The sequence below is a fragment of the Pollachius pollachius genome (assembly GCF_949987615.1).
Source record: "Pollachius pollachius genome assembly, chromosome: 2".
NCBI classification, from domain to species: Eukaryota; Metazoa; Chordata; class Actinopteri; order Gadiformes; family Gadidae; genus Pollachius; species Pollachius pollachius.
Genome location: NC_136935.1, coordinates 4,470,669 through 4,498,298, shown reverse-complemented (window position 1 = coordinate 4,498,298; position 27,630 = coordinate 4,470,669). Strand labels below are relative to the sequence as shown.

The following is a 27,630-nucleotide window of genomic DNA, read 5'->3' as shown; positions in this document are numbered from 1 at the left end:
ATGAGAGTTGACGTGGGGCCCACTCTGCTCTGAACCGCAGACGGGAGCAGCCAGCGCAGGCTCAGTCTACAAAGCCGGCCGCAGATCTTCACGGTTTGGGGTCAGTGTCGATCCCCCACCAGGGCAGCACGTTCACACTCTCACACCTGCCTGTCAAAGGAGAGACCTGCCGGGGCTCAGCAGGGGAGGGTGCGCTACGGGGGATGGAACCGGGAAGGGAAGAGAGACCAGACGATTTCGTTCGGTTGACACGAGGAGAGCGGTTAAAGAAAATTAGCGGAGGTTTAGTAAAGGGAGAGGTATTTTTTTATGTTTTCTTGACAATATACAAAAAAAATACAAATAATCATAAAATAGCGTTGGGTATTCTTTTTTCACGAACGGCCATCGATTTAGGAGTGATTCTTAGTCAAGAAGTTGATTTGACATTTCACATTTGCCTGGATCGGACATCAGAAAGTATGCTTGCACTGCCCCACAGTGGAGGTCGGGAGAACTACAAGCCGTGGTGAAGAGTCGTGTTTGAACGGCGGATGTTCTAAGGTCACATTAAACTTAATTATATTGATATAATATGGTTCCCTACGTATTGACATCAAATCTTTAAGGATGTCAGCAAACATTTTGTAATTGTTCACATCAGCTGGCTATTAAGTATGCATTATGTAGGTCAACAGAACTTGAAAAGGTACATATCAATAAATTCAGATAGGTATATTATATTTATCTAATATTATTATGAAATGTATTATTTCTTCAACATATTCTCAAATAGGTGATTCAAAATAAATTATTCTACTCTTTCCACTACCGAGTTTCCAATAATTTCTAGACCTATTTTTATTACAGGATATGTAATCATGTTGATAATAGTTCATATTAGTCCGAATTTATCACATTTGCACCTTGTGGATTGGTATTATAACTGCTAATGATACCGAATATAAATACGATCTTGAAAAGTTCTTAGATATTCAAACCTTAATTATTAATGTGAAATAATGACATATCATGAATAGATTAATATTATATTTCAACAAATCAAATAATGTAAAATTAAAATCAATCAATTTGTAGTAGCTGTCCCCATACTTTTTGGGGACTGCGCATTAAACCTCATGTCACTCATTTTGTTTTTGTCATTTAGCGCCGCCACTAGAATTGAGTCTGGGTGACCTTCAGCATAACAGTGGACCCCCCCCCCCCCCATCACTGAAACGAAGGGTATTTCACATTTCGCACACTAGCTAGGTATTGCATTAAAACAACGCACGTACATTTGACTCAGTCATTGAGAGTTCAGAGGCTAATTGGTTAACTCCACGCCAGCAACTGCATTTGGTCTTTGCCTTATTTGCCTTATTTGCTTTGAGTGTGAATTAATCATAGATGTCACAGTTCATTTAGTTTTGAAACGGCAAACAATGAACCTAATAACATGTCGTTTCATTCTCGGTGCCAGGCAGGATTGAGTGCTGTAGCAAAACAGACCATATATAATATATGTTTAAGCATCGTAACTTGTACGCAGAAGATGACGCCGTAGTTTAGCTAATTACCCTATTAATCATTAATCACGGTTCATGGACGGCAGCGATCCACCAGACGAACGAATAAGGCCTCATCGCGTCTCGCCTGTCCTCAACATCCAGAAAGAAGCAGAGAGGGGTAGTGAAGGTAGGGACAGGGTTCCTCCTGCAAGTGTGGTCACACTGCAGACGGCATTAACGCTGAAAGTTACACGTTTCCTAGTAGTAGTGTTAGTACTTCAAAGTACTTCAAATGAGTGCTTGTCAAAATAATGGCAGAAGTAGCATTCATCGTCGTCGTCGTAGTAGTAGCAGCAGTAGTAGTATTAGCAGTAGTTATGGTAGCAGTAGCAGTAGTATTAGCAGCAGTAGTAGTAGTAACAGTAGTAGTAGCAGTAGCAGTAGTATGAGCAGTAGTAGTAGTAGTGGTAGTAGTAGGGGTCGCAGTAGTAGTAGTAGTAGTGGTAGTAGTAGTAGTAGCAGTAGTAGTAGGGGTCGCAGTAGTAGTAGCAGTAGTAGCAGTGGTAGTAGTAGTAGTAGCAGTAGTAGTGGTAGCAGTAGTAGTAACAGTGGTAGTAGTAGCAGTAGTAGTAGCAGTAGTAGTAGTAGCAGTAGTAATAGTAGTAACAGTGGTAGTAGTAGTAACAGTGGTAGTAGTAGTAGCAGTAGCAGTAGCAGTAGTAGTAACAGTGGTAGTAGTAGCAGTAGCAGTAGTAGTAGTAGTAACAGTGGTAGTAGTAGCAGTAGTAGTAACAGTGGTAGTAGTAGTAGTAGTAGTAAAAGTGGTAGTAGTAGCAGTAGTAGTAGGAGTAACAGTGGTAGTATAGCAGTAGAAGTAACAGTGGTAGTAGTAGTAGTAGTAACAGTGGTAGTAGTAGTAACAGTGGTAGTAGTAGCAGTAGTAGTAACAGTGGTAGTAGTAGCAGTAGTAGTAGTAGTAGTAACAGTGGTAGTAGTAGCAGTAGCAACAGTGGTAGTAGTAGTAGTAGTAACAGTGGTAGTAGTAGCAGTAGTAGTAACAGTGGTAGTAGTAGCAGTAGTAGTAGCAGTAGTAGTGGTAGTAGTAACAGTGGTAGTAGTAGCAGTAGTAACAGTGGTAGTAGTAGCAGTAGTAGTAACAGTGGTAGTAGTAGCAGTAGTAGTAACAGTGGTAGTAGTAGCAGTAGGGTTATCAGCGGTGCGGTCAGCCCACCCAGGGCAGCACCACGGCCAGGGACAGCAGCAGAACGCTGAGGGCGGGCGGCGCGGAGGCCACGCCTGTGATGTTGCAGTCGTCGCCGTAGCAACAGTGGACCCTGACTCCCGGGGAGCGGTACCCCTGGCTGTTGGCCTGGCTGCAGAAGGACTTGTAGGAGCAGGTCTTCATCACGCCGCCTGTGGGAGCAAGCAGGCACCGCAGACGAAGCACATCGGTTGCTGACCATCATTTAGTCTGGAGCCACCCTTTGAACGGGTTCAGTCCGCTTAAGGACCAAACTGCCCGGGATTAATGGGAAGAGGCTAGTGGGGGAGTGGGTGAGGGGGGGGATTTGGTGGGCAGGGGATACGCTGGGCGCTACAAACACTTTCCTAATTAATGAAATCGAGCGAGTGGAGGCTGAGAATCTCCTAATTTCCTCGAAAGACCGAGACACCCCTCTGGTCTGCCATGGGATACCAGACAGAGCACACATACTCACATGTATGCACACACGCGCACACACAGAGACACACGTGTATGCACACACACACACACACACACACACACACAGACACACACACACACACACACACACAGACAGACACAGACAGACACAGACACAGACACAGACACAGACACACACACACACACACAGACACACACACACACATACACACACACACACACACACAGACACCTAACCCCCCCCCCCCCCCCCCCCCCCCCCCCCCACGGCCTGAGGTACTGAGTAGTGGATACTGAGTTAAAGTGAGACTCATTAGCGGTTCATCCACTATCTCTTTTACTAATGCATTGTAATTAATTGATTGGTTGATTTAATGTACGCCATGAACTGTTTCACCAGGAAAGCCATTAATTAAAGTAGAAGGGTGGAGAAAACAGTGCTCCGCTGTGTGTTGGACTCACTGTCATGGCCCAGTACCACGGCACACGCGTCAGAGAAGCTGGGGCAGATCTTGGAGCCCTGCCGGTTGCAGTCCTCATTGTTGGAGCCCATGCAGGTGTAGCATCTCAGGGACGCAGCTGGAGAACAGCACAGAGTCAGTGTGGAGCAATCAGTCCACTTGGGTAAAATCAAAGAAGTTATTAACCGCGGTAAACATGACAAGGAATGAAAAAGTGTTGGCACAGGTGTTACGGAAATCTTCCTCGTCTTGGTATTGATGACGTTGGGCTTGATTCTAAATAAATACACATGGTTCGTGGCTGTGCACCTCAATAGCCCATTAAGAGCGGTTTCATTCCTCTGTATAGTTATTTACCCATTGTTCAACATTCCACTGATAACCATTAGAACCGGGAACACCCCCGAAGATAGCGCTAAGCACCACTCAACCGTGGCCACTTCCGTGAGCGCCTCACGCCCTTTATTCCCTTCCCTCCTCCGGAGACCAAACACTGTCCGAGCCCCGGTGCTGCCCTTTGGAAACGTCTGTTTTACAGTTCGAAAGCCTTCCCTCTCCGTCTATAAATAAGCTCTCGTGAAAAACACCCTTTCGTGATCTTTATGGAGGGGATCAAAACAAGTGTTTACAGGCTAGCTCACAGGGACCACTCCAAACCCCTCCCGAGCAGTCCATCTCCCGGTCCCGAGCACCAACACGAGACCTCTTTGACCTCCTTTTATCTCCCACTCAGAAGCGGGGAAGGGAAGGACGCTTCTGGTCTTCAAGATTAGCTCAGACTAGAACGGTGAACTTTTAAAATCAAACAGAAAATAAAAGCATCAACCCTTAAGGGACGCTGTGTCCAATAATGGGTTTCCCGAAGAAAAAAAAAAAAAAAATATATATATATATATATATATATATATATATATATATATATATATAGGCCTATGTATGGATAATATATATAGGCTGAGCATCATATATATTATAATAATCACATATTATTATTCATGATGTAGAATAACAATTATTATTTGTATTGTTATTAATAAAATGAAATCGTGAAATTATATTTAATAATTTATTATGTATATTTCCGTCTGAACAAGCTCTGATTCCTGAGGTGCCTGCGCAAAGTGGACAAACTAATAACAATTCCATCCATATTATTGATCGACACGATCTCCCAACATCTAAACAGAAATAGAACTGGATTAAACTCAACAGGTGGCATATGTTTGCTTCTTTGAATCAAGCTCTTAAATAATTGAAAGGTTGCATTGGGATTTTGAGGTGTCTCATTATTTCAGGAAAACGATCAGATTTACTTTTCTCAGAATTCTGAGATTATAATCTCATTCATTTAGAGAAACAAAGCATCATTGTTTTCCCCCATTCAACTTTTCTCATAATTCGGAGATAATTATGTCTTTAATTCAGAAAAACATGACCAGAATTAATATCTTAAGTAAATGCATTACGCTTACGTAGAAATCAAAAAGGTTTTTTTAAAGGATAAATTCAAACGAAAGGATTAACTCAATGTTTAATACAACCTACATTAAATAAAAAATCGAAAATCAACTAGGTCAACTGTTTCATAAGAAGAGAGTTCACCCTTTACAGTCTATGGGAGTCACAGATGGTGACATCCATGTCTGTATCACATGAATATAAAAACTTGTATCGATATCCATTATAAAAAGTACAACATTTTAAAAGACTTAAAATTACGTGGGCAAGTCAGGTTCTAGGATGGGGGGAGAGGGGTGGGAATGTTGACCAAATAAAGAGAAGCATCTCTTACTGTAGTTAGGCAGTAGAACGAAGGACAGAAGCAGCGCTACAGGCCAGTACCGGACAGCCTTCATGTTGCCGATTTGGGTCCTTATGGGGCGTACTGTTCACACTATGAGAAGCAAGTTGTCGTCTCCATAAGCACCCTCTCTCCCCACCCTACCTGATCTTAATCTCAATGATCAGATGGGCAACAGCCCCCCATCCCTCTCCCCCAGGGTCGTGACCTCAAGAGGGATTACCAGAGCACACACAAATTGTGTTATTGTGGTGGGTAAGTGCAGCATCAGAAAGAGTGTGTACTATACTGGACCTCACAAATGTTCTGAGCAGAACCTAGCAGAGCTTTCCTATTGTTTCATACATCCAGACACACAGGCATCGAACCAACAAGAAACAAAATACAAAAGATACAAGAAAGTCTGTTTTCCTATCTTCTTAAATTTGATTTGAGATATGTGGTGAGCGAGTGTGACAACTCAAATGTATGTGAATGCTGTGGTGAGTGCAGTATTTTTTGAGAAATTACCCATGAATAGTTAATTCATCCATCTTGTTGGGTGTAACGCGAGTAGAGTACATTAAAATGATATGCAACGTACACAGCAAAACAAATATCTCTCACAGCCTTCAATTTAGGCCATCATCTCCCAAAAAAGCAATGAAACAACAGCCGGTCAGGGTTTAAAAATGGTAATCAGGACACATTTGGACGTCAAAGGAGCGCTGTAGGAACCCAGAGACGGAGCCAGTCGGTTGTATTGCCATCCTTTATTGCACTTTGTAAGCAGATGCTGACCAGCGGTGGTGCTGGGAAGAGCAGGACTCCTCTCAGTGCATCACAACAGCCACAGCAGCAGGGTGTCGGACATTAAATGAAGTGACCCACGGCCACAACTGATGACAATTAGTTTGCTTTATATCAAAATAAAATCCCACGTTTTCATCAAGAGCTAAGGGGACAAAGTAAGCACGGGGAGTATCTACAAGGAAACGACAAAGAAAGCATTGGTGGGTTTGTTTTATACGACGGAACGGTATCAAAAATGCAAGTGAGCGTTATCAATCATGGAAACTCTCTATTTACAAACATCTCACATGCGATAAGCTACTGTGATCTTTTATATATTTTCATTACTAGTATATAAGCCAACGTGTAATCAATCAAAACTAAGTCATATACAGGACATATGCTGTCTGCCGACATTTATATTGAACTCTCTTCTATTAAGAACAAACAACAGCAGGATTAAGTTTACAGTCTTGTCCATCAGTGGCTGTCATGGCAACGTTACATTTCATCCCACTCTCTCTCTATCTCTATCACACACACACACACACACACACACACACACACTGTCTCTCTTCCAGTCATTCCAACACAGCAACACAACAGTCACACACAGGTACGCTCACGCACGCACACATGATATGTTGTGTGCACAAGCACTTGAAGCTACACCCTTAGTTACAGTAAAACCACATTGACACGAGTGTGGGGTGCGGCTGGGGTGGGCACAGAGGGAGCCACGGTAGGCAAAGTCTGGAAGCGAGGTGGGCACGACGTGAGACCCCTCGTCTGGGGCTGAGACGGTGCCTTCTGTTCTATTGGATAGAGTTTGGCGTTCTTCTGCCTCCCCCTGGGGGATGGGGCGTGGCCACTGCTAACTCCGCCCCATTTTGGCGATCAGCTCGTCGCAGATCTTCGTCAACTCCTCGATTTCTCTGTTCTGTTGTGGAAAAGAAACGACACAAAAAACGACTTAGATATCCTTCGATTGAGAAAAAACATGTTGTATAGCAAAGCTCAGGTACAGCAGGTTTTCTCGTGGCGTTTTCTAGGGGTGTGACGATATTTAGCGCAACGAATTATCGCGTTATTAAAACGTGACGGAATGCGTCGTTGAGACGAAGAAATTGTTCCCGATATAATTTTACTATTAATATAATTTATTTATTTTTTGTCACACCTCTAGCAGTTTCATATTATCCAGTACAGCTGATGTGTATTATTTCATCAGCTTAAGTTTATAACTGACAACACCGTTTAAGGTAGAACAATTACTGATGAAGAATGACTGTCCGAGGCTTCCTTAGGGTCAAACACATTTGTAACACTTAAACAGAGTGCCGGTCTACAATCTTAAATGAATTCATTGTAGTGGATGACCGAACCACACGATAAGGTAACAAGGTAAGGTGACATCATTGTGATAACCTAACCGCGGGCGCCCTGACCGACCTTCTGTTCCAAGGTGCGCTCCAGAGAGTCCACCTTCATCTGCTCCTTCCTCAGGCTGGCCGCGCACGCCGCCTGCTCCTGCTTGGCTTTGCAGCGCACCTGGGCAATGTCCGAGTTGGCCCTGGAGACACACACACACACACACACACACACACACACACACACAGAGACACACACACAAGTTTAGAACGATTTTGGGGTCAGCTAACTCAGCTAATTCATCCACTCAAAAACACTGTGTATAGCAAGAATACCAGACTGTGGTCATTTGCTTCATGTCCAGCCTCCTACCCCTTCAAATGTCCAAAAAAACAAAGTTTAAAATAAATAAAATAAAGCAAGCAATTACAACCATGAATGTGAAGAAAATCTGTAGCGAAATATAAGTGCTAATTCTTTTAACCAATTAAACCAGGCAACACTCGACGGATATATGAGGGACAGGGAGAGGGACAGAGAGAGGGACAGAGAGACGGACAGAGAGAGGGACAGAGAGAGGGACAAAGAGAGGGACAGAGAGAGGGACAGAGAGAGGGACAAAGAGAGGGACAGAGAGAGGGACAGAGAGAGGGACAAAGAGAGGGACAGAGAGAGGGACAGAGAGAGGGACAAAGAGAGGGACAGAGAGAGGGACAGGGAGAGGGACAGAGAGAGGGACAGAGAGAGGGACAGAGAGAGGGACAGAGAGAGGGACAGAGAGAGGGACAGAGAGAGGGACAGAGAGAGGGACAGCGAGAGGGACAGAGAGAGGTACAGAGAGAGGGACAGGGAGAGGGACAGAGAGAGGGACAGAGAGAGGGACAGAGAGAGGGACAGAGAGAGGGAGAGAGAGAGGGACAGAGAGAGGGACAGAGAGAGGGACAGGGAGAGGGACAGGGAGAGGGACAGGGACAGGGACCGAGGGGGCCCACCTGTCCAGCTTCTCCTCGGCGTGGACCTTCAGGGCCTGGTACCGCTGCTCCTCCCTGCGGACGCGGGACAGGTACTCCTGGGCACACTTCTTCAGGACCTCCTCGTTCTGCAGAGGGGGCGGAGGCGCAAGAAAACCCGTTCATTCACCGCCGTCCTCAGGCGCAGCGCATTGAGGGAGTGACTTATGGGTATGGTTGTTTATGCTAGCAATCGGTGTGCGTTTGTGTGTGTCTGTATGTGTGCGCGCGTGTACTTGCGTCTGTTTGTGTGCACGCGTGCTTTTGGTTAACGTGCATGGTTGCAGGTAAGTGTGCGTCTGTTTGCAGGCGTGCGCATGTGTTTGTGTGTATGCCTGTTTGTGTGCGTGTGCGTGTGTGTGCGTGCGCGTGCGCGTGCGTGTGCGTGTGTGTGTGTGTGTGTGTGTCGTGGTCACCTTGCGGAAGCCCTCCAGCACGTCCTTCATCTTCTCGTAGCGGCGGAAGAGCTCGGCCAGGGACTTCTCCACGGAGTTGAGGTCGGACAGCGCCTGGTCCTTCTCTATGATCAGCGACTGGATGGTGTGGTGGGACAGGGACTTCTCCTTCTGCTCATCCTCTGGGGGGGGGGGGGGGGGGGGGACGGACACACATACACACACACAAAGTCAGAACACAAATGGAAGAAACTTACGTTTGCACTTGAGAGTACACAGTACACACACACGCTGACAAAACACACCATCAAACACTTGCACACATCACCACACGCACACATGCACACGTGTGGGAACACGCACGCACACACACAAGCACAGATGTGCACCAAACACATCGACGCACACACATACATTTGTACACAGACAAACACACACAAGGAAACATACACATGAGGTAACAGTGGAAGGTGTATGTGTTATTTGGGTAAATGGGTATGTGACCTCTACAAGGTACCAGAATACAAATGTGGATATGTATGAATGGTTGTTTCTGAATGGTGCATTTCCACACTTCACGACACAGTTGCTAAACCTAAAGGGGCATGCAGAGTGAGTAAGTCATGTAGACAACGGCGGGGTAGATCACAAAGAACTAATGAGATCGAAATGGCCTTCCGTCGCTCTCCTTTAAAGTGGTGGCATAGATCTCTTGCTGAAAAGGTCTTTGAAGATGAGAAGAGACAAGAAGGAAACAAGACAAATGGAGAACGACAAACAAAATGGTGTGCGTCTGCGCTCCGCTGAGTGACGGACGGACGGATGCGGACGGACGGGATAAAAAAAGTGAAGCAAGCGTCTGCACAACTTACCTGGCATGCCTGATAAGGGGGTAAGAAGGCGGAGTAGGTGGGGGTTTCAAATTGAAAGAAGCAAAATGGGAGCAGAACAGAAAAAACAAGGGACCGTGTTAAAAGTCAAGCCGGGGGTGGGGGGGGACGCACAGGGGATCGTGAGAAGGGGCCCACGAAGGCACGTGAGGAACACAAGCCTGACCAATGACGAGACAGGCAGAGCCGTCCCTGGAGGAGGTGGTCGTGGTTTAAAAAAAAAAAAGGAATAAATAAGAGATAAGATGCAACCAGAGCAGAGAGGCGCCAGGGGTCAAAAGATGACCAGAGCCGGGGACAAGGTCGGGCGTGAGCTCCAGAAGAAAAAGAAAAAGTAAAAGATGAACTGTAAAAAAAAAAAAAGAAAGAAAGAATTCTGGAGTGCCAAAAAGTGGACGAGATTCAGACCCGTAGGTCGTATCATCAACTGAAAACAGGAAGCAAGTACACAAACATCCCAATTGGCTAGTACAAGACCAGCAGAACCACAGCAGCTATCAGGTATTGAGGGTAAACAAACGTGTTAATGGGTTAGGGCACGCAAAGTTCACAAGAATTCCTGTAGGTCATAAGGCAAAATGAATAATGTGTGTTTATGTGTGTGTTTGTGTGTATGTTGCTATGCCCGGCCTTTGAGTGTGCTTGGTGCTGAAGTGTTTCGAAGGGAGGGGTGAGAGCTCTTAAGTGTTGCTGTCTGCTGAACCGGAAGGATTCTACTCACCTATCATCTGAGCAATGGTCTTCTCATACTCTGCAACAATTCTCCTATGAAACAAGAGAGGAGGGTGTGGGGGAGGGGGGCATAGATATTAATGCATCACTCAAGGCTGTGGGAATAAACCAGTATCCACGGCATGCATTGCCTTGGTAAAGACATAACTCAAGGCGTCTCTGTGGATATTCTTTAATTGGCTCGCTTTTATTGTACTTCTGTTGAACTCAAAACCTCTAAGCTCTAAACAGTCTTTACTCTTTACAACCCTCTGTAATTGCTGCAGGTTCTACTGCGTGCTAAGCCAACTAACAGGCCGGTTTGTAAGTTGTGTTTGTTCCAGAGCAGGTTGCGAGCAAGAGGAAAAGAGGCTTTATAAGCTCTTCAGTCCCTTCCCTAACCTGAGCCTAATCAGCCTAACAACGTAAGCTCTGTCTTATTCCACACACGCCATAGTGGGGCCAGCTGGACTTCCCCTCACACCCCAGAACCTGCTGAAAGAGAAGGAACGCTAAAATAGACCGGTCTGCCGCGGCCCCGCTTCTTAGAAGTTATTCCTCATCCTTGAACGAACGCTGAGTCAGGGACTTTAGACGTAGGCATTAAACCCAAGTTAAACATTGTGCAAAGGACATGTTTAAGCTCTTCAAACAAACACAGTGAATAGAATACCCAAAGTGATCCTCAACATATATTTCAAATGATTGTCTCGTTATACAACAAAGACAGCAGTGGCAAACAAACGTATAATCGTATTCAGCTGATATCCTCTTTGGCTTCAGTCTCAACAGATTGTCCTCCGAAGCCAGTTAAGGGATGGACTTCTTTAATTGGCTCTTCAACAGGCAATCACCCTGGGCTCTTTGAGCATGCTAAACCAATTGACAGGTAAATCAACGTCAGTGGGCGGGAACCAAGCAGGGCTGACCACGAATCAGATCGTAGCTGGTCAGTTAACTATAGGTTGTTGCGGTGGTTTTCAAAAATGTGCCATGTGGGCGGGACCTTAGAGCACGTGTGGATGCCACTCACCTCATCTCCACCACTTCCTGTCGGCTCTCCTCGTACTTCCTCTGCCATTCTATGACCTCCTTCTCTTTTGTAATCACCTGACGAGGGGAGGAGGACACAGCAAAACCTGTAAGGTGGAGTCACAGGAGTCTGCAGTGTGTCTGTGTGTCTGTGTGCCTGTGTGTCTGTGTGTGTGCAGTGTGTGTGTGTGTGTCTGTCTGTCTGTGTGTCTGTGTGTCTGTGTGCCTGTGTGTCTGTGTGTGTGCAGTGTGTGTGTGTGTGTCTGTCTGTCTGTGTGTCTGTGTGTCTGTGTGTCTGTCTGTGTGTCTGTGTGTGTCTGTGAGATGGGAGTCAGGGGCACCTCGTCTCTCGCTATGACCAGGGACTGGTCCAGGTCTCGGGGCAGGTAGGGGCTGGCCTCCTCGCTGTAGCCCGTGGACGGGGTGCGGGTGTACAGGGAGCCCTTGGACGCCACGCTCTCCATCGGCGACGTGGCTTCTCTCTGCTGCTCCCGGGGGTCAGGGGGGGAGGGGGAGGAGAGGAGGAGGAGAGGGAGGAAAGGAAACATGTGGGGGTCAAGACGGCTGAGCTAGGGGCCGCAGCCGGAGGGAGACCGCACCTTCCAGGGCCCATCCAAAAGAAAGAGAACCACACCAACCGCAAGGAAGCATCAAACCACGTCAACTACTACTACTACTGCGATCAGGAGACACCCCACACAGCAGAACACCGCAATGCAAATGGCACAGGCTTGTGATGCTCCTGAAGACTTAGCCTGCTGGGACATGATTGGATGAAACAGTCTTCAAATACCACAGTAGCTGGTGCGCTAATTCTGTTGCACAGCAGAGTGCTGAGGAAGACAAACTGATTGTCTTTGTAGCTGGAATATGATTGGTGCTGATGATAAACTGCTCGTCTTAGTAGCTGAAATATGATTGGTGCTAGGGATTAACTGCTGGAATATGATTTGATGCTGATGATAAACTGCTGGTCTTAGCAGCTGAGATATGATTGGTGCTGGTGATTAACTGCTGGAATATGATTGGTGCTGAAAATAAATTGATTGCTTCAGCGGCTTGAATGGGATTGGGTCCAGGCAAGGAAGAGGGAGGAGGTAGGCTTGGTAGAGGGCAAACAGCGTTATATACAGTTTAAAGGGGATGACACAGCACATGGCAGCACGGAGGACAGGTGTTAGGCTCGTGTTAAGAGGTACACATCACAACATCAGGCACTGTTTCCTTCTACTGGTTAAAGATGTGGGGCTTGGGGTATAAAGACGGCCTGGGGATGGTGGGCGCCCAACGCGTTCATCAGATTTTATCTCTGGAAGGACCCCCGTTTTGCGACGGGAAAATTTGATGGACGTGCTAATTAAAGCACCCAGGACAGAGCGCCCTTGGAAATGTATTTCCACGAGGCTCTGCCTGGCGTGTCACAAGGAAAACATACAGCAGTCTATGGTAGTCTGGTACTAACACACACTTTAACTCATGAAGGGCATTTCACCATCGATCCAAGAGGAGGCATGAAGATGTTTGTTTACATGTGGGTTTGTAATAGGTATGTGTATTTGTGTATGGGTGTGTGTCTATATTCATATGCTTCATGTGTGTTAAAAGGTGCAGATGGGAAAGAGTGGGTGCTCCTTTAAGACAAAGAACAGAGTGAAATGAGGGTAGAGTGTTTGGTCTTGAGAACTAATGGCTGCTCTATACAGGAGGATCTAAAGGAGGAGATGGAGGTTTGAGAGAGACTTGAGGCACCCTTCATAAACCCAAGTGCTTCAGACAAAAAGACGAATGATTGGTAAAGCTCCTTTGTAGCACGGTTCTCAAGGTAGCATTTTGGGAGAGCCTCTTCACTAGCTGTTACACAAATAAACACAGACATCTGTGGGGTCCATGTTGGTTATGGGCAGTGGATAGTTAAGAAGGCCTTGGGCGAGAAATAGTGGAATACTTTGGCATAAGAACGAAAAACAAGAAAACCAGCAGGTTGTTTCCTGGAAGATCTAAAGCAACGGAGCAAACTTGAGGACGCTAGATGAAGTGAATCCATGACCAACAACATTCAGAGGAATGGAGACGACGTACAGGTGATAGACTAGGGAGGACAAACATCCTGGAGGTTTGAAGAAGAAACTGGATCTTAGGTATTACATCTACATTTTAGGATTATTAAGTGGTTCAAGGGGGGTCTACCACAAGTTAAATGACTGCATAGAGGACCTCCCTACCGGGGCTACGACACTACTCTCGTCTTACTTTCAGCAGGGGGGAACCGTTGATGTTCCACCTCCGTGTGCTGGGCTTCTTGAGGCGCGACTGTGAGGGTCGGAAGAAGAGCATGAGACAAGGGACAGCCAAGGGATGACTAGGGGGGGAACCAAGGGACGACTAGGGGGGAACCAAGGGACGACCAGAGGACAACCAAGGACGGACCATGGGACAACCAAGGGACGACCAGAGGACAACCAAGGGACGACCAGAAGACAACCAAGGGACGACCATGGGACAACCAAGGGACGACCAGAGGACAACCAAGGGACGACCATAGGAGAGCCTAGGAACGACCATGGGGGACCATAGGACAACCAAGGGACGATCACGGGATGACCCAAGAACAACCAAGGGAAGGCTAGGGGGCAACCGAGGGGGAGACTATAGGACGACCGCTGGGGGACCATGGGGCAACCAAGAGGGGACCAAGGGAGGACCTTGCTCCGAGATCGGGTTTGATTAGTGGAAGGGTTTGATTGTCCTCGCTGTGTTCTGAGTTCAAGCACCTGACGCCTGCAAACTCGCACGTGTTGAATCCTGAACTCTTGTGTGAGTGTCTACTAGTGCGGTTAGGTCAGGACGCTGCATCTGCCTAGTCCACCGCGAGGCCCGCGTCCGACGGAGCGAGTGCGATTGGTGCCCAATCTCGCTACCTTGAGCCTCCCCTTCCAGGGCAACATGGATGTTGCCCGACATGCACAGTGGCCCGGAGGCTGGGCTCTGGGGTATCTGGAAGCGGGGTCGATCCAGGAGGGCTCTCGGCTAGGGGTAGGGAGGCGTACGGTGGGGGTAAAGCCATGTTGGAGATGCTGTTATGTGGGGGGGCTGAGGAGGGGAAGGGTCGATGTAGTGGTTGAGACGGGCCATGGGTTCACAGCCACACTCAAAGGGTTTTGGGGGGTTTTGGATCAGGGCTGGGGGTTGGGGGGGGGGGGGGGGGAGGCAGGCCGGAACACACACCCTCATGCTGCCACGCTGCAGCTCATGCACACACGCTGGTGCCCACACACACGTGCGCACACAAGCGCAGACTAACACTCAGGTGACATCGCCTCGGATGTCACGGATACGTGCAACCGTTGTGCACGCGCGCACACACGCAGAGGCAAACGCACGCACACGCACACACACGCAGGTGCAGGCTGACTCAGCGCAGTACCTGGGGGTTTACAGTGGAGAGGGGGGGGCACTGGGAGATGTGCTTGGCTACCTGCAGAGCTTCTATCCGCAGGGCTGCCAGCACCAGTTCCTCCTGGGCCGTCCACACAGTGGGGGGGGGGGGGGGAAGGGGGAGGAGTGACGGCCCGAGGACGTGAGAGCAGGGAAGGAGACACACACACACACACACACACACACAGACCAAAGTTGAGGCTGCGCGTCGACTCTCATTCTGCTGAGGCGTACACTAACGCAAAAACCTGCTCCTGAAATCAAAGTCTATGAACTAGGACACACGTCTACAGCCAATTGAATAGTTAAAAAACCAAGGAAGTTTAAGGTAAAAGAGGGGGGGGGGTGGAAGAAGACACACCAGAGCTAGGAGGTGGAGGAGGAGAAGGAGGAGGAGGAGGAGGAGGAGCCCCCGTGCGGCCCGTGAACACACCTGTAATTTGAGGGCGAAAGCGTTGGGGTTGGTCTCGGCCAGGTCGGGCTCCAGGTACCGCAGCGGGTCGTCGCACCGCGGCAGCCTGTCTAACAGGGCCGGGGCGGGGGGGCCCTCTGCAGGGCCCTGGCTAGGGGACTGCAGGGGCGCCGCCGGGAGGTGGGGGGGGCAGAAGGCATGGAGAGGAGAGGGGGAGGGGGGAGGGGGGGTCAATATGGAAAAGCAAAGCGCTCTGGCCGTGTCGAATGGGGACCCGGTGGTTTTGCCGGCGAGCTGGCCACTATCGGGGGCAAGTGGTTAATGACGTCGTGTCGCCGGTGGCCGACTGAGTGAGTACATGTGGGGTCCGTTTTTTGATTCTCATTTGCCTCACAGTACAACACGTGTATTCTGTCTCCCCCTAGTGGTTAAAAACGGTATGGCGCGACAGCTGAAAACAAACACAGATGATGACGGTATAGAGAGACACAATGGTAATACCGACCCACATAGTACATATGTATATATATTTAACAATATACACCGACGGCGGCTAAACGGATCATCGTTTTGTCCCCTGAGGTAGAACGCACCGTGCACCCCCTGATGGAACGTGTTGGGGTCACCTGTTCGTCTCGGTCGGCGCTCTGCGTGCGACTGAGCGCCTCGCTCTCCCTCTTGCGGCCCTTGTCCCCCGCGGAGCCTTCGGGGCCCGGCCGGTGGCTGAGCACCGGCGTCTTCATGTCCGCCGAGATCTGAGCCTCCATCTCCTCGAAGCTCCTTTGGAGAGAAAGTGTCAAGAGAAGAGTAAAGTCAGTGAACGTGTGGTGAACATTCCTACAGCGCATGAAACATTTATGAAACTTTGAAACCGTTGACCCCTATAACGGTTGACCTGCATACTTCAAATTCTTCTCGACAAGGGAGGGAACATATATGTGAATTAAGCTCGGTTTGGACGTTTTAATTCCTTAAAGGGGACATATTATACCACCAGGTGCGAGTGTGATTAGCCCTCTAGCCAATCTGCGTCTTCTGACGTCACTAGTGGGCGCGTCCACCTAGATGTGTGCTGGATAGAGCACTGTTTGCTTCAGTCCACTGGGTAGGCTGGTCTATCCTGCACACATCTAGGTGGACACGGCCACTAGCGATGTCAGAAGACAAGAGATTTTCAAAACTGCTTGTAATGGCAAATCACACTCACACCTGGTGGTATAATATGTCCCCTTTAAGTACCACTCTAGTTGCTAGCATAAAAAGTGGACATCAACAAATGAACTGCCTGGCAGTGAGTATGTGGTTCCTAGGTGTTCTGAGGGCTGGAGGACATACCCAGTGCAGGGAGAGTTGGGCTCGGACCCCATGGTACACGTGTTGTTGGTCAGACTGTCGGAGACAGAGTCCAGCTTCAGATAAAGGGAGGGCTTCTTCACAGAGAGGGGCTGCAAGGAACGACGCAAAACGCAAGCTTTAGAAACACATAAACATCCCAGGTACGAACTGAAAACGATGGCATTAGAAAAAGATATACTCTACCGGTGAAGCAGAGCCCATCTTCTCCATGTACTCGATCTCATAGTCTGGCACTGAGGGGAGGGACGGAGAGGTGGAGAGAGGTAGGGAGAGAGAGACAAAAAGAGAGAGGAGAAACACATTTATTATAACTGCCAATGATGTGGAGAGGTTGCAGGAGAGGGGGTTCTGGGACTCTGTGTGTGTGTGTGTGTGTGTGTGTGTGTGTGTGTGTGTGTGTGTGTGTGTGTGTGTGTGTGTGTGTGTGTGTGTGTGTGTGTGTGTGTGTGTGTGTGTGTGTGTGTGTGTGTGTGTGCTTGTGTGTGTGTGTGTGTGTGTGTGTCTCTACAAAAGCGACTATCTGTCAGTGATTGAAGGTTATTTTCCACGGCTGACCCAGATGGGTAGGTCTGCCTCTGGGCAGCACCGATGCGAGGGACTGCGGATTATTGGTGTACAACCAAATGTAATGTACAGATTGACTCGCTTTCACTACCACGGAAAACCAGGCGACCTGCTCTGACTGCGCTTTTACACTGGTTTCGGACGGACAGACAGACGGAAAGACAGACAGACAGACGGAAAGAGAGACAGACGGAAAGAGAGCCAGACAGACGGAAAGACAGACGGAAAGACAGACAGACAGAAAGACTCACGGAAAGACAGACAGACAGACAGACGGAAAGACAGACGGAAAAACAGACAGACGGAAAGACAGGAAGACAGACAGATGGAAAGACAGACAGATGGAAAGACAGACAGACAGACAGACAGACAGAGACACACACACACACACACACACACACACACACACACACACACACACACACACACACACACACACACACACACACACACACACAGTCTTCCACGCTGCGGGCTTACCGTCGTCCTGGTGGGGGAGTCCGACCTCGCTGACGAAGGAGGACAGGTCGCTGGGCTGGGGGAAGTCCTGGCCGTCCGAGGTCAGGTCGCCGTCCTGCAGGGCGCTCCACTTGTGGCCGGTGGAGGAGGCCAGCTTCTCCTCGTCCGTGGCGTGCTCGTCCTGCGAGTGGAGGGCGTCGTCCCCGTCCGTGGACTCCTGCGCCGGGGAGGAGAGGAGACGGTTGAGCGCGGGGAACACCGCCGCCAGGGTTGGCGGTTCGATCCCCGCTCAGACCGATGATGCTGAAGACGTTTATTGACCCGAATTTTGGGAAAAAGCTTGCATTTTCTGATGGCATCTTTTATGACTATTGTTATTAGAATGATAATCTTTATTACTGTTATTAGGTAAGTACACAGGTTAGTACACAGGTCAGGTAGACACAGCAGTCACCGGAGAGTATTCAAATGAGGTCACCTGCGATGGTTCACTGGTGGGGGATTTCTTCGGGGATCTCTTCACTCTGAACGTGTTACTGAAAGGAAAGTTGAAATACATCAGCACACAACCAATATAACTTCATTATGATATTGGTACTTATTCTAAGATCCAACTTCTACAGCACTAGCTATTGACTTAAGCTAAAACTTTCCAAAGGTGATTTGGAGCATTTTAGATTTATATATTTACAAAGAAAACCACACACTGAAAGACAGTCAGACAGTTTAGGGCTTAAGTTAGGAATGAGTGTCATTTCTGAGCCAATGATAATATTTAAATAATAAAGATGTAGAATATAAATGTGTTAATTTATCAATGCAGTTAGTGGAAGGAAGGAAGGAAGACTACTGATGAGGCACATAATATACTACTTTAATATTCCAGTGTAATTATCTTCTATATTGAATTAATCTATTTCCCTATCCCCACCACTAAGTGCCACATTTCCAGAGGGCGAATTTGATCAAAAATAGGTAAAAAGTAATCAAAATATGTAAAAGCAAAATAAGGAATACTTTGCTATTCTCTTAACCTTAATCATATGGAAACTCCCAGAGGAAGTGGTGGAAATGAGTCACATGACGGGGTAGCCATGAGTGAAGGGCATGCTGGTATTACAGGGAGTCTAAATTGGGGGTCAACTGATGGATGCTTGTAAGTCTCCCCTGTACTTACAACAGACAACAAAGGGAGGATACACCCTTGGACTTCCTGCGACACACAGCAAATACACACACAGAGACAGAGAGACAGACAGAGGACGCTGGCACGATAGACGGACAAAAGTGTATGTAGTACAAACACAAAAACCCGTAGACTCGCAATCGGTTAATCGACGGACAAAAAAGTGACAGACAAGCCACGCGCCGCCCGTACGTGCAGTTCGGCGACGATCACTCCGACGACCCTTACCTTTTTATCGGAGTTCTCTTCTTCTTGGCGGGCTTGTTCTGATTGTGATCCTCCAGCTCGCCGACGTTGTCGTTGTCCACGTCGTTGTCCACGACCGGCGCGTCGAAGGAGGCCGAGCCCTTGGGAGGCGAGGCGGCCATCTTGTTGGAGGACTGGAACGGGTCCACGGAGTCGTCGAAGCTGCTGGCGTCAAAGTTCCCCGAGGGCCGGGAGAGCTTGGGGGAGTTGGGGATGGCCTTCTTGGTGTTGAAGGGGTCAAAGTTCGGGTCCTCCCACTTCTCGGGGTCAAACTTGTAGGACGCTTTGGGCACGGGGACGTCGTCCGCGGGGTCCTTGGGGCCCGCCGAGACCTCGTTGTCCAGCGGCTCCGTCTGGGCGGCCGGGGCCTTCTTCAGCCCCAGCTTGGGTCTCCTCAGGGGCATCTTGGCCCCTGGCTTCTTGCCCAGCTTCTTGGGGGGCGGGGACGCCCGCTTCGACGCCTCGCCGTTCTCCTCAGAGTAGTCGAACTCCAGCCTCACCGCCGGGGGCTTCTGCTGGCCCTCGGGGCGACCGACCGGCTCTGCGCGGGGGCCCGGGGCCTCCTCTCCGCGGGAGGGCTGCCGGGCGGGGAGGAGCGGGCTCCGCGGAGGCGGGCCGGCGGCGGCCGACAGCGGTCCTTTCCGGGCCAACTCGGGGGAGTTGGCGATCTTGCTCCCTCCGGAGTTGAAGGGGTCGATGTCGTCAAAGTTATCGGGGTCCCATTTGTAGGCGCCTCGGGGCAGGATGGGGGCGTCCTCTCCGGTGGGCGGGGTGCGGGGCGCGGGGAGGGGGGACTCCTCCCGGGTCTCCTCCGGGCCGACGGGGGTCTCCTCCGGGCCGACGGGGGCGGTCTCCTCGGGCAGCGGGGGCGGGGTGTCCACGCGGGCCTTGCGGGTCCGTTGGAGCGTCCCTCCCGGGCTGGGGGTGGCGGGGGACGCCTCCGCGTCGTCCTGGGCCTGGAGCAGGGGGCTCGCGGTGCGCGCGTGGGGCTTCCTCTTGGTCTCCGGGGTGGTGCCGGAGGAGGGGGGCCGCGGGGCCTCGGGGTCCGAGCTCTGCCTGTCCAGGGGCTTCTTCTTCAGGGAGCCCGGGCGACCCTTCTTGGGCCTGCGGAGGGTGCCGGGGGCGCTGCCTGTGCCCACGCTGAACGACTCGGCGCGCGCGTGGAAGCCCGCCGCGGCGTCGTCGGCGGCACCGCCGCCGTCTAGCGGGTCGCCGCCGTCGAGGCGACCGGCGCCTTCTAGCTCGCCCCCCTGCAGGCTGAGCGAGCGGGTCAGGGCGGAGCCGGCCGGCGCGTGCTCGATGTTGTACTGGCCGCTGGCGGCAATGGGCTTGTCCTCGTCGAAGACGATGGAGAGGGAGCGGGTGGGCGGCTGGAAGGAGGGGCCGTCAGAGTCGGGGACCACGAGGGTGAGGTCGGACACCGAGCCACTACCGCAGCCTGGGGGGTCGGGGCGGAGCGGGGGGGAGAAGGTTGGATGAGAAACGTGATTAAAGGTATCTGTTGGTTGTTTTTGAGAGTGTGTTTCCCTGTGAGACAGAGAGAGGCCGTTTGGCTGGAGAGGATGCTTCTGTTTCCGACAGCAGCGATTACGATGACGAATGTGTTGGGGAACACCCATCAGTGAGTAATCTATTCTATTCAATTAGAGAGGCTGGTGGTAAACGACCACGCAAGAGACAAAGGAACTTGGTATACAGACAAATATATATATCAAATATATACCAAATATGACAAATCAAGCTTTCGATAAAAGCGTCTGCTTATGCCCAAAATGTAAATATATACCATTTATTTTCATGAATTATCATTATTGGCATCTATCGTAATAAATTACATCAGACAATAGAGGTGCTCTCCTCCTCAAACAATGGGGTCCGTATTATTTGATCAGAGGAGGTTCACCGTGTTTACACTTGGGGGTGCTAAAAGACCAGCATCATATTTTGTTCTCTATCCTCCCCGAGCAATGGTGCCTTAGCTAAATCTGAGCACAAAAGCACATGTTCAAAGAGATATGAAAAGACTGAAGACACGTTCTGACTGTACCTTGGTCGTCCGAGGTGGGGATCAAGTCTTGAGGTCCAGTTGGGGTAGGGGACTTGACCGGGGTGGTGGATTCGGGGGTCTCAAAGGCGCCGTCCGAGTCGGAGCTCCTATTGGATGAAACCAGACCAGACTTGAGTCAGAGGTTCTGCGATGACAACCATGATTTATAAATCGCCACTGTAGTGCTTCCACCAGAGGCAGCTCGGTTCCGCTCGACAGCAAACACTAGCGCACGCTCGGCAGAAAGATCTGGCCAATAATCTCCAGTGCTTAAGGTAGGGAACGAAACCTTCAAATTGACAAAGGCCGACCATTAAACCCCTTATTTCTCAGGAGAGGGCAATGGGATTGAGATTCCCTTGGGAGCAATATTTAACTGGATTTACGATTGATAAACCCTTTTTAATCATGGCATCTTTGCAATCCAGTGGTCGGCGACATTGGGAAAGCCAACGGCCCGTGACGGTACAGGCTATGGTCGTTGTCCCTGGTGGAATGAAACAATCCATAAATTAAAGTGCTGTATCTGCAGAGGAGGGTCAGATAAGCCGTCGCAGTGACGTATGACTGCTCAGAGTCCTCTGTTTACACCCAAATTAAAAAGCCCAATCGAAGACACAACGGCACAATGCGCTGAACACGAGGAGTCAGCCGCTGTTAAACCTTGAAGGTAATGATATGCACTGATTATGCATTCTTGCAAGAGGCCAAACATATTGCCATGTTAGCACACACATGCACGCACGAATGCAAATACACGGATACAAACGGGCGTGCACGGCTACACGCAACCGCACACTCTCTCACACTCACACACACACACACACACACACGGATATGGATGCATGGCGACACGTATGCACGGATTTGAATGCATGACCACACACTGATGCACGTGCATGGTCTCTCTCATACACACACACACACACACTTCCAAGTACAGTGCTGGGCGCTCACCAACAGAACCACAGACTACAACAGTATCTCCCCCCCCCCGCCCCACACCAACACCCCCGTACCGCCTCACCTCTGCCTGATCATGTTGTCATGCCGCGCCCCCCAGGAGAGCTTCCTAAGAAGACCCAGCGTGGGGTCCGATCCGGGGCTGCCCCCGTCCGGAGAGCCCCCCAGCAGGGAGTCCCAGCCCCAGCGTGCCCACGTCAGCGGGGAGAGAGCCTGCCACGCGGTCAGAACCATGGTGGAACCGGGTGACAACCACGACCACAGCGCCGGCCTCTCCCTGGAACACACCGGCGACCGTCTGGGTCTAGACTGGCTGCCCCTCGCGCTCTTCCTCTAGTGGCTTCTAGAAGCAGCGACGCCACACCTCTGTCGTCTGCCTCCCCCTCCGAGCCGAGCCGAGCGATCGGCTGCCAATTTCCGTCGGCTCCCTTCGCTGCGGTCCAGCGCTTATCTCTCGCTTATCGTCAATAAGTCCTCAGGGCTCTACTTCAGTACAGAGGCGATAAGCACCGATTCGTACGGGAGAGAGGCTGGCTGCAGAGGTCCGGCACCTGCCCCGACTCAGGCTTCCTCTGCTCTCTCTTCTCTGCTCTCTAACACTCTCTCTCGCTCGCTTATATCCCCGTCGCTCGCTCCGCCCCTCCCTATCTCTTGTCTCCCACTATCTCTCCCCTAGAGAGCGAGGGCCGATGGTTAGCTGGTCGTGTTACCGTGTCGGCGGCGTACCGTCTGCTTTATTCCCCAGATGATATTTACACCACGAAAAGGCAAATCCGCTGCCCACTTAGCCTCATAAGCTGATTGCAATAGAGCTCACTCAGTCCCTGTCGCCAAGCCAACCTTTCTCACACAGTGTCTGACTTTAAGCCGCTTCGTATTGGCTTTCGATGCACTGACTTAGCACAGGGAAACGGGGAAAAGGGATGGATCAATCGCACACCTTCCCAATGAAGCGAGGGATGAGTATTGCCTGGTTAGGTTTAGATGCTCTCGGAAGGGAGGGAGGGAGTAGGTCTGTAATAAGACCCTCTGAGCATAATGGCCACCTTAATGCCGCTCGTTACAGCGGCATTAAGGTGGTTTCTTCTTTTCTGTCTCTACTTGTACTCTACTGTTTCACACTGCAGTCAGCCGGTCTATGATGCTGCGGCAGAGCCGGCTGTTCACTGAGGAAATGCCCTGCGTCTGAACGGCCAGGGTGATGTGGAACCAGCAGGACCATGGGGGGCTGAGACAGAAGGACACTGGGCCAGTGTTAATCCCTTTCTGGTTCCCACTGTGTGTCGATTGGATCTGGGCAGGCCCACCTGGAGATCCATCTGTCCCCGTCTGCAGCACTGGGGATCAGGGCATAGACGCGTCGGCCAGTAACAGGCAGAGCACCGAGGGTAAGAAAAAGATAAGACCTACATGTAGTAATGTCAAAATATACTGCATATTAACTGCATGAGGTGTAGCCCGTGTGTACTTCAATTGAGGGGGTTCTATCGGAGAATACTTCAACTATATATATATATTTTATAAATATATATTGCCGCAATACCAGCCGATATTTTAACATTATATCAAATAACATGGCATCTTCTTCTAATACGGATGCAAAATCATTGGCTGTTGTTGCTATGGTAACGGGAGGCTGCCGTCGCCATATGTTCCACGTTGGCAGGAGAGGCAGTATGGCGGGAGAAGCACAGCAACACGGAAGCTGTGAGGCGCGCGCAGGCAGCCAGCGACCAATAGCAGAGCACTGTCTGCCCCTGCATCACACCGACACGCTGCTCCCTCCAAAATAAAAGCGGGGTCGCCTTTTCATTGTCTTTTTTTCTGGGACACACACAAAATATATTTTCCCCCTGCTCTTTCTCGCCGTAATCATCTGTAGTTAAGACATCTGGATACGCAAAAGGATTTTGTGCTCAAATTGTATCAGACAGGATTCTCACATTGCATTTGCAAGACAAAAGAGACATTATGCGAGTGAGCCTTTTCAATAGTGTGGGCGAAGAAAGGGGACAGAGAGAGAGAGGGTGAGAGAGAGAGAAAGCAAGAGACAGAGAAAATAGATAGCGAGAAAGCAGGAGTGAGAGATACACACATCTAATGGCAGCCTCTCACAGCTTGGGAGCACTGCCTGGAGACAGACTCCACAGTGGGAGGTAGAACGAGAGAGAGAGAGAGAGAGAGAGAGAGAGAGAGAGAGAGAGAGAGAGAGAGAGAGAGAGAGAGAGAGAGAGAGAGAGAGACAGTGAGCCAGAGATAGAGATCTCTAAAGCCAGCTGTGCTCCCCAGCCAAGGCTCTCTTGTCCCGTCTAAACAGTGTTTCTATTCGCCAGCACATGAAGAAGACGCCTCGGGGCTTTATTTTGAAGTAACATATACTTAAATGTACGCAGGTGTGAGTATGAAAAAAAAAAAAAGGAGGGACAAAAGGTAACAAAAGGGATACAAAACAAATATATTTTTCTTCCTGTCAATCGAGGGGTGATGAACAAGAGGCAGTAAGAGAGCCATTATTGAGGATAATGAAGATAAAAAAAAAAACAGTCCTTATAAAATAGCCCAATTTGATTAGTCTTTCAGCAGCTATTCAATACGCAGGTCATAAGTTCACACACATCATCCTTCAATGTCCTCAACTATTTATGAGTTATCCTTGCCTGGCTGTCCCACTCCTCTGGTCTTAATGTTTCTCTCACTCTTCTCGTCTTAATGTTTCCCTACATGTCTCACTCCTCTGGTAGCAAAGTTTCTCGACATCTCTCACGCCTTTCATCATTATGTTTCTCCACATCTCTCTCACTCCTCTTATCTTAATTTATCTCTACATCTCTCTCCTATTTTTCCTGCTAGCCATCTTCCGGTTGACTGTTAGTCAATAAAAATATGGAGGAACTATTTGCCTTGAAGCACTCAGTATCATGTATGCAAAACTACACAAACGTTTAATGTTGAACTGCATAAATCAACTAACAATCCGAATGAACCTTACAGAAGTCCAGCAATGACGAATGTGGAATAAAAAGTCATGATTCTGATATGTCCTCATGTGTAATGTTTATTGGATAACCCCAGTGTGGTTAAATGTTGTTGTAAGAATGTACATATTGTATATGGCAGGGACAAACCAACAGATGGCGCTGTTGGGCTTCGTTTTAAAACCACACTACCTCGGATGGAACAGGCTGGAAATCACACAGAGTCTGTGATTATCATTTACAGTTCAAAGAGTCAAGAACAGAGAGAACTGAGAGAACAGTCCATCTTTTGTGTATTATGATGCCAAAAGCCGCCAATTCCAGATGTCTCTCCCACGCAAACTGAAACCAAAGAGCACCAGACAGGTTGCAGGGCCAGTGATGTCACATCTGAGGGGAATTTGATATACAGGAAGATGAGCTAAAGGCAACAACCTGAGGAGAATAGAACATCTTGCACTCCCATCCATAAAGCAGAACCCTTCGAAATAAAATACCCAATACTTCCGTGGAGTATTGAGTTTACGGTAGAAGTCCTGACAGCGTTGCATACCTAAATGTTGGAACGCACTGGATGCCATAGTACTAACGGCTGGGATAGCGATGTGCAATAACTCCAGCTCGCAAGAGCAAACAGATGCTGCTAATGTGTTCATGTATGTATTTCCAGATGGCTTCAGCAACACTGCTACCATCCTGGGTTCATTCACGCCTGCGTAACACTAGCATGGCGACAACATGGACACATATTGCCATGTGTGCCAAGCACGACGGCCAAAACTGATAGGATACACATAAACATCCCCCAGACGCACAGACATACTCAAGCCCAAACACACACCCACGCACCCGGCCACACACACACAGCAATGTGACTCTCACATCCCCATGTGTCTTATCTGATATAAATAAAACAAAGTAGAGCACTCTCCCCCATCCCTCTCTTTCCCCTCTCCTCTCTCTCCATCTCTCACACCCTCCCTCCCCCCTGCAGAGTGCTCTATTTTAGCACAGTCACCATGTCCCAGCCCCCGGCATGCTGAACATGGCCTCCTGCATCCTGAACAGCATCAGCGCCAGCGGCCTCCTCGAAGCCCCTTCCCCATCGCCTTCTTCCTCTTCTCCCCCTCCTCACCACAAAGGGAACACGCGCTGCCACCTCTGCCGTGTACTCATTCCTGCACACGTGTGCCTTTGCACGTGCTGCCACTCACTGAACGCTCGCCTTGCTCACACGATGGAGAGGTGACGAAAGCGTCTCCTGATTACCTAATCCGCACCGTCCCTAGAGCTTTGACCCGATAGAGGAACTGATGGCTGGGTTTAGTGGAGCTGTGTGGCTAGTGTGCCTGGGAACAGCGATGTGGCCCATACACAAAAAACAAAAAACACCTGCAATGGCCGCCACAACAGTGAAATCAAAACAAGCTTCCACCTTACCCTCTCCCCCCCCGACCTGTTACCATTCAAACCACCAACGCTACAAAAGAAAGTGAGGGGGCTGTTTCGTCACATTTTTCCATAATATATTCCATACATTTCTAATAGAATGGTCTGGTCTGAGCGGTTTGGTGGACTGACTGGTCGTCATGCAGGAGGGACCGGAGGGAAGACTCACATGTGCTCCTGCTGCGAGGGGAAGGAGATCTGTCCATTCTCCTCCATGGACTCGTTGGCTCCCATTCTGGGCTAGCGTTCGCTTCCCGAACACTCAACCCTCAATCAAACCCCCCAAAATCCCCCCTCCCTCGGGCTCCTTCGCCTGCTCGGCAACAGACACACACGCAGACACACACGGGCACACAGACACACACACACACCCCCCTTCCCCTCCCGCCACGCATCCACCTGCCCCTTCCAAAATGCCTTCTCCTCTCCAGGAGCACAACAAGGAGAGATGAAGTCACCGACGGAGGCTGCACCGTCGGCAGAGATGCACTGCAGTGCCGATAGAGAGTGTGGCTCCCGGTCCAGACAGGGTGTCAGACCTGGATGAATCACGGACGCCTCTTCGTCATCCGTACCAGCGTCCCTGCGCTACTCATCCTCTCCTCTGCTGTACAGACAGGGATTTTGGTTTTCACCCTCATCTCGCGCAGGCAGGTGAAAGGAAAAGAATCACGACCGGGAAAAAAAAAATTATAACGGTGCTGGAAATAGATCTCAGACGCTGGGGGGGAAATTAATTCAGTGGACCCAAAGAAACGGAGCAGCACTTTTCATAATTCCATCCCTTCTTCTGCTGCTGCTCTTCCTCGTCTGTGAGGAGAGAGATTGCGTGTGCATGCATGTGAGCTGCTCTGCTTCTGTGGCTGCTGCTGATGTCATTGAGCTGTGTTGCCGCTCTCTCTCCTCCCCCATCTCTCCACCG

General features: G+C 49.7%; 3 protein-coding genes across 3 annotated transcripts; 1 reads left to right on the top strand and 2 right to left on the bottom strand.

Annotated features, from left to right (window-relative positions):
• Positions 1 to 1,782: 1,782 nt before the first annotated feature.
• LOC307070530 (uncharacterized protein) lies at positions 1,783 to 2,307 on the top strand (the record flags this gene model as incomplete). The annotated part of the gene is made up of 2 exons (XM_079729034.1): positions 1,783 to 1,989; positions 2,122 to 2,307. Coding segments are annotated over 2 exons (393 nt in total), but the record flags the coding sequence as incomplete, so codon positions are not given.
• A 405-nt stretch (positions 2,308 to 2,712) lies between these two features.
• ly6pge (lymphocyte antigen 6 family member pge) lies at positions 2,713 to 5,491 on the bottom strand (the record flags this gene model as incomplete). The annotated part of the gene is made up of 3 exons (XM_079729033.1): positions 2,713 to 2,903; positions 3,637 to 3,753; positions 5,428 to 5,491. 3 exons carry the CDS (start codon positions 5,489 to 5,491, stop codon positions 2,713 to 2,715), a joined length of 372 nt encoding a protein of 123 aa, XP_079585159.1.
• A 693-nt stretch (positions 5,492 to 6,184) lies between these two features.
• On the bottom strand, positions 6,185 to 26,993 carry tacc2 (transforming, acidic coiled-coil containing protein 2). The gene is made up of 17 exons (XM_079730003.1): positions 26,878 to 26,993; positions 21,322 to 21,428; positions 19,257 to 20,712; positions 18,321 to 18,378; positions 17,864 to 18,059; positions 17,003 to 17,052; positions 16,799 to 16,908; positions 16,090 to 16,243; positions 15,485 to 15,622; positions 15,041 to 15,133; positions 11,958 to 12,101; positions 11,618 to 11,694; positions 10,595 to 10,638; positions 9,005 to 9,165; positions 8,571 to 8,677; positions 7,660 to 7,780; positions 6,185 to 7,147 (listed from the first exon to the last, which is right to left on the bottom strand). Exons 1-17 carry the CDS (start codon positions 26,940 to 26,942, stop codon positions 7,082 to 7,084), a joined length of 3,147 nt encoding a protein of 1,048 aa, XP_079586129.1. The 5' UTR covers positions 26,943 to 26,993; the 3' UTR covers positions 6,185 to 7,081.
• Between the last annotated feature and the right edge of the window lie 637 nt (positions 26,994 to 27,630).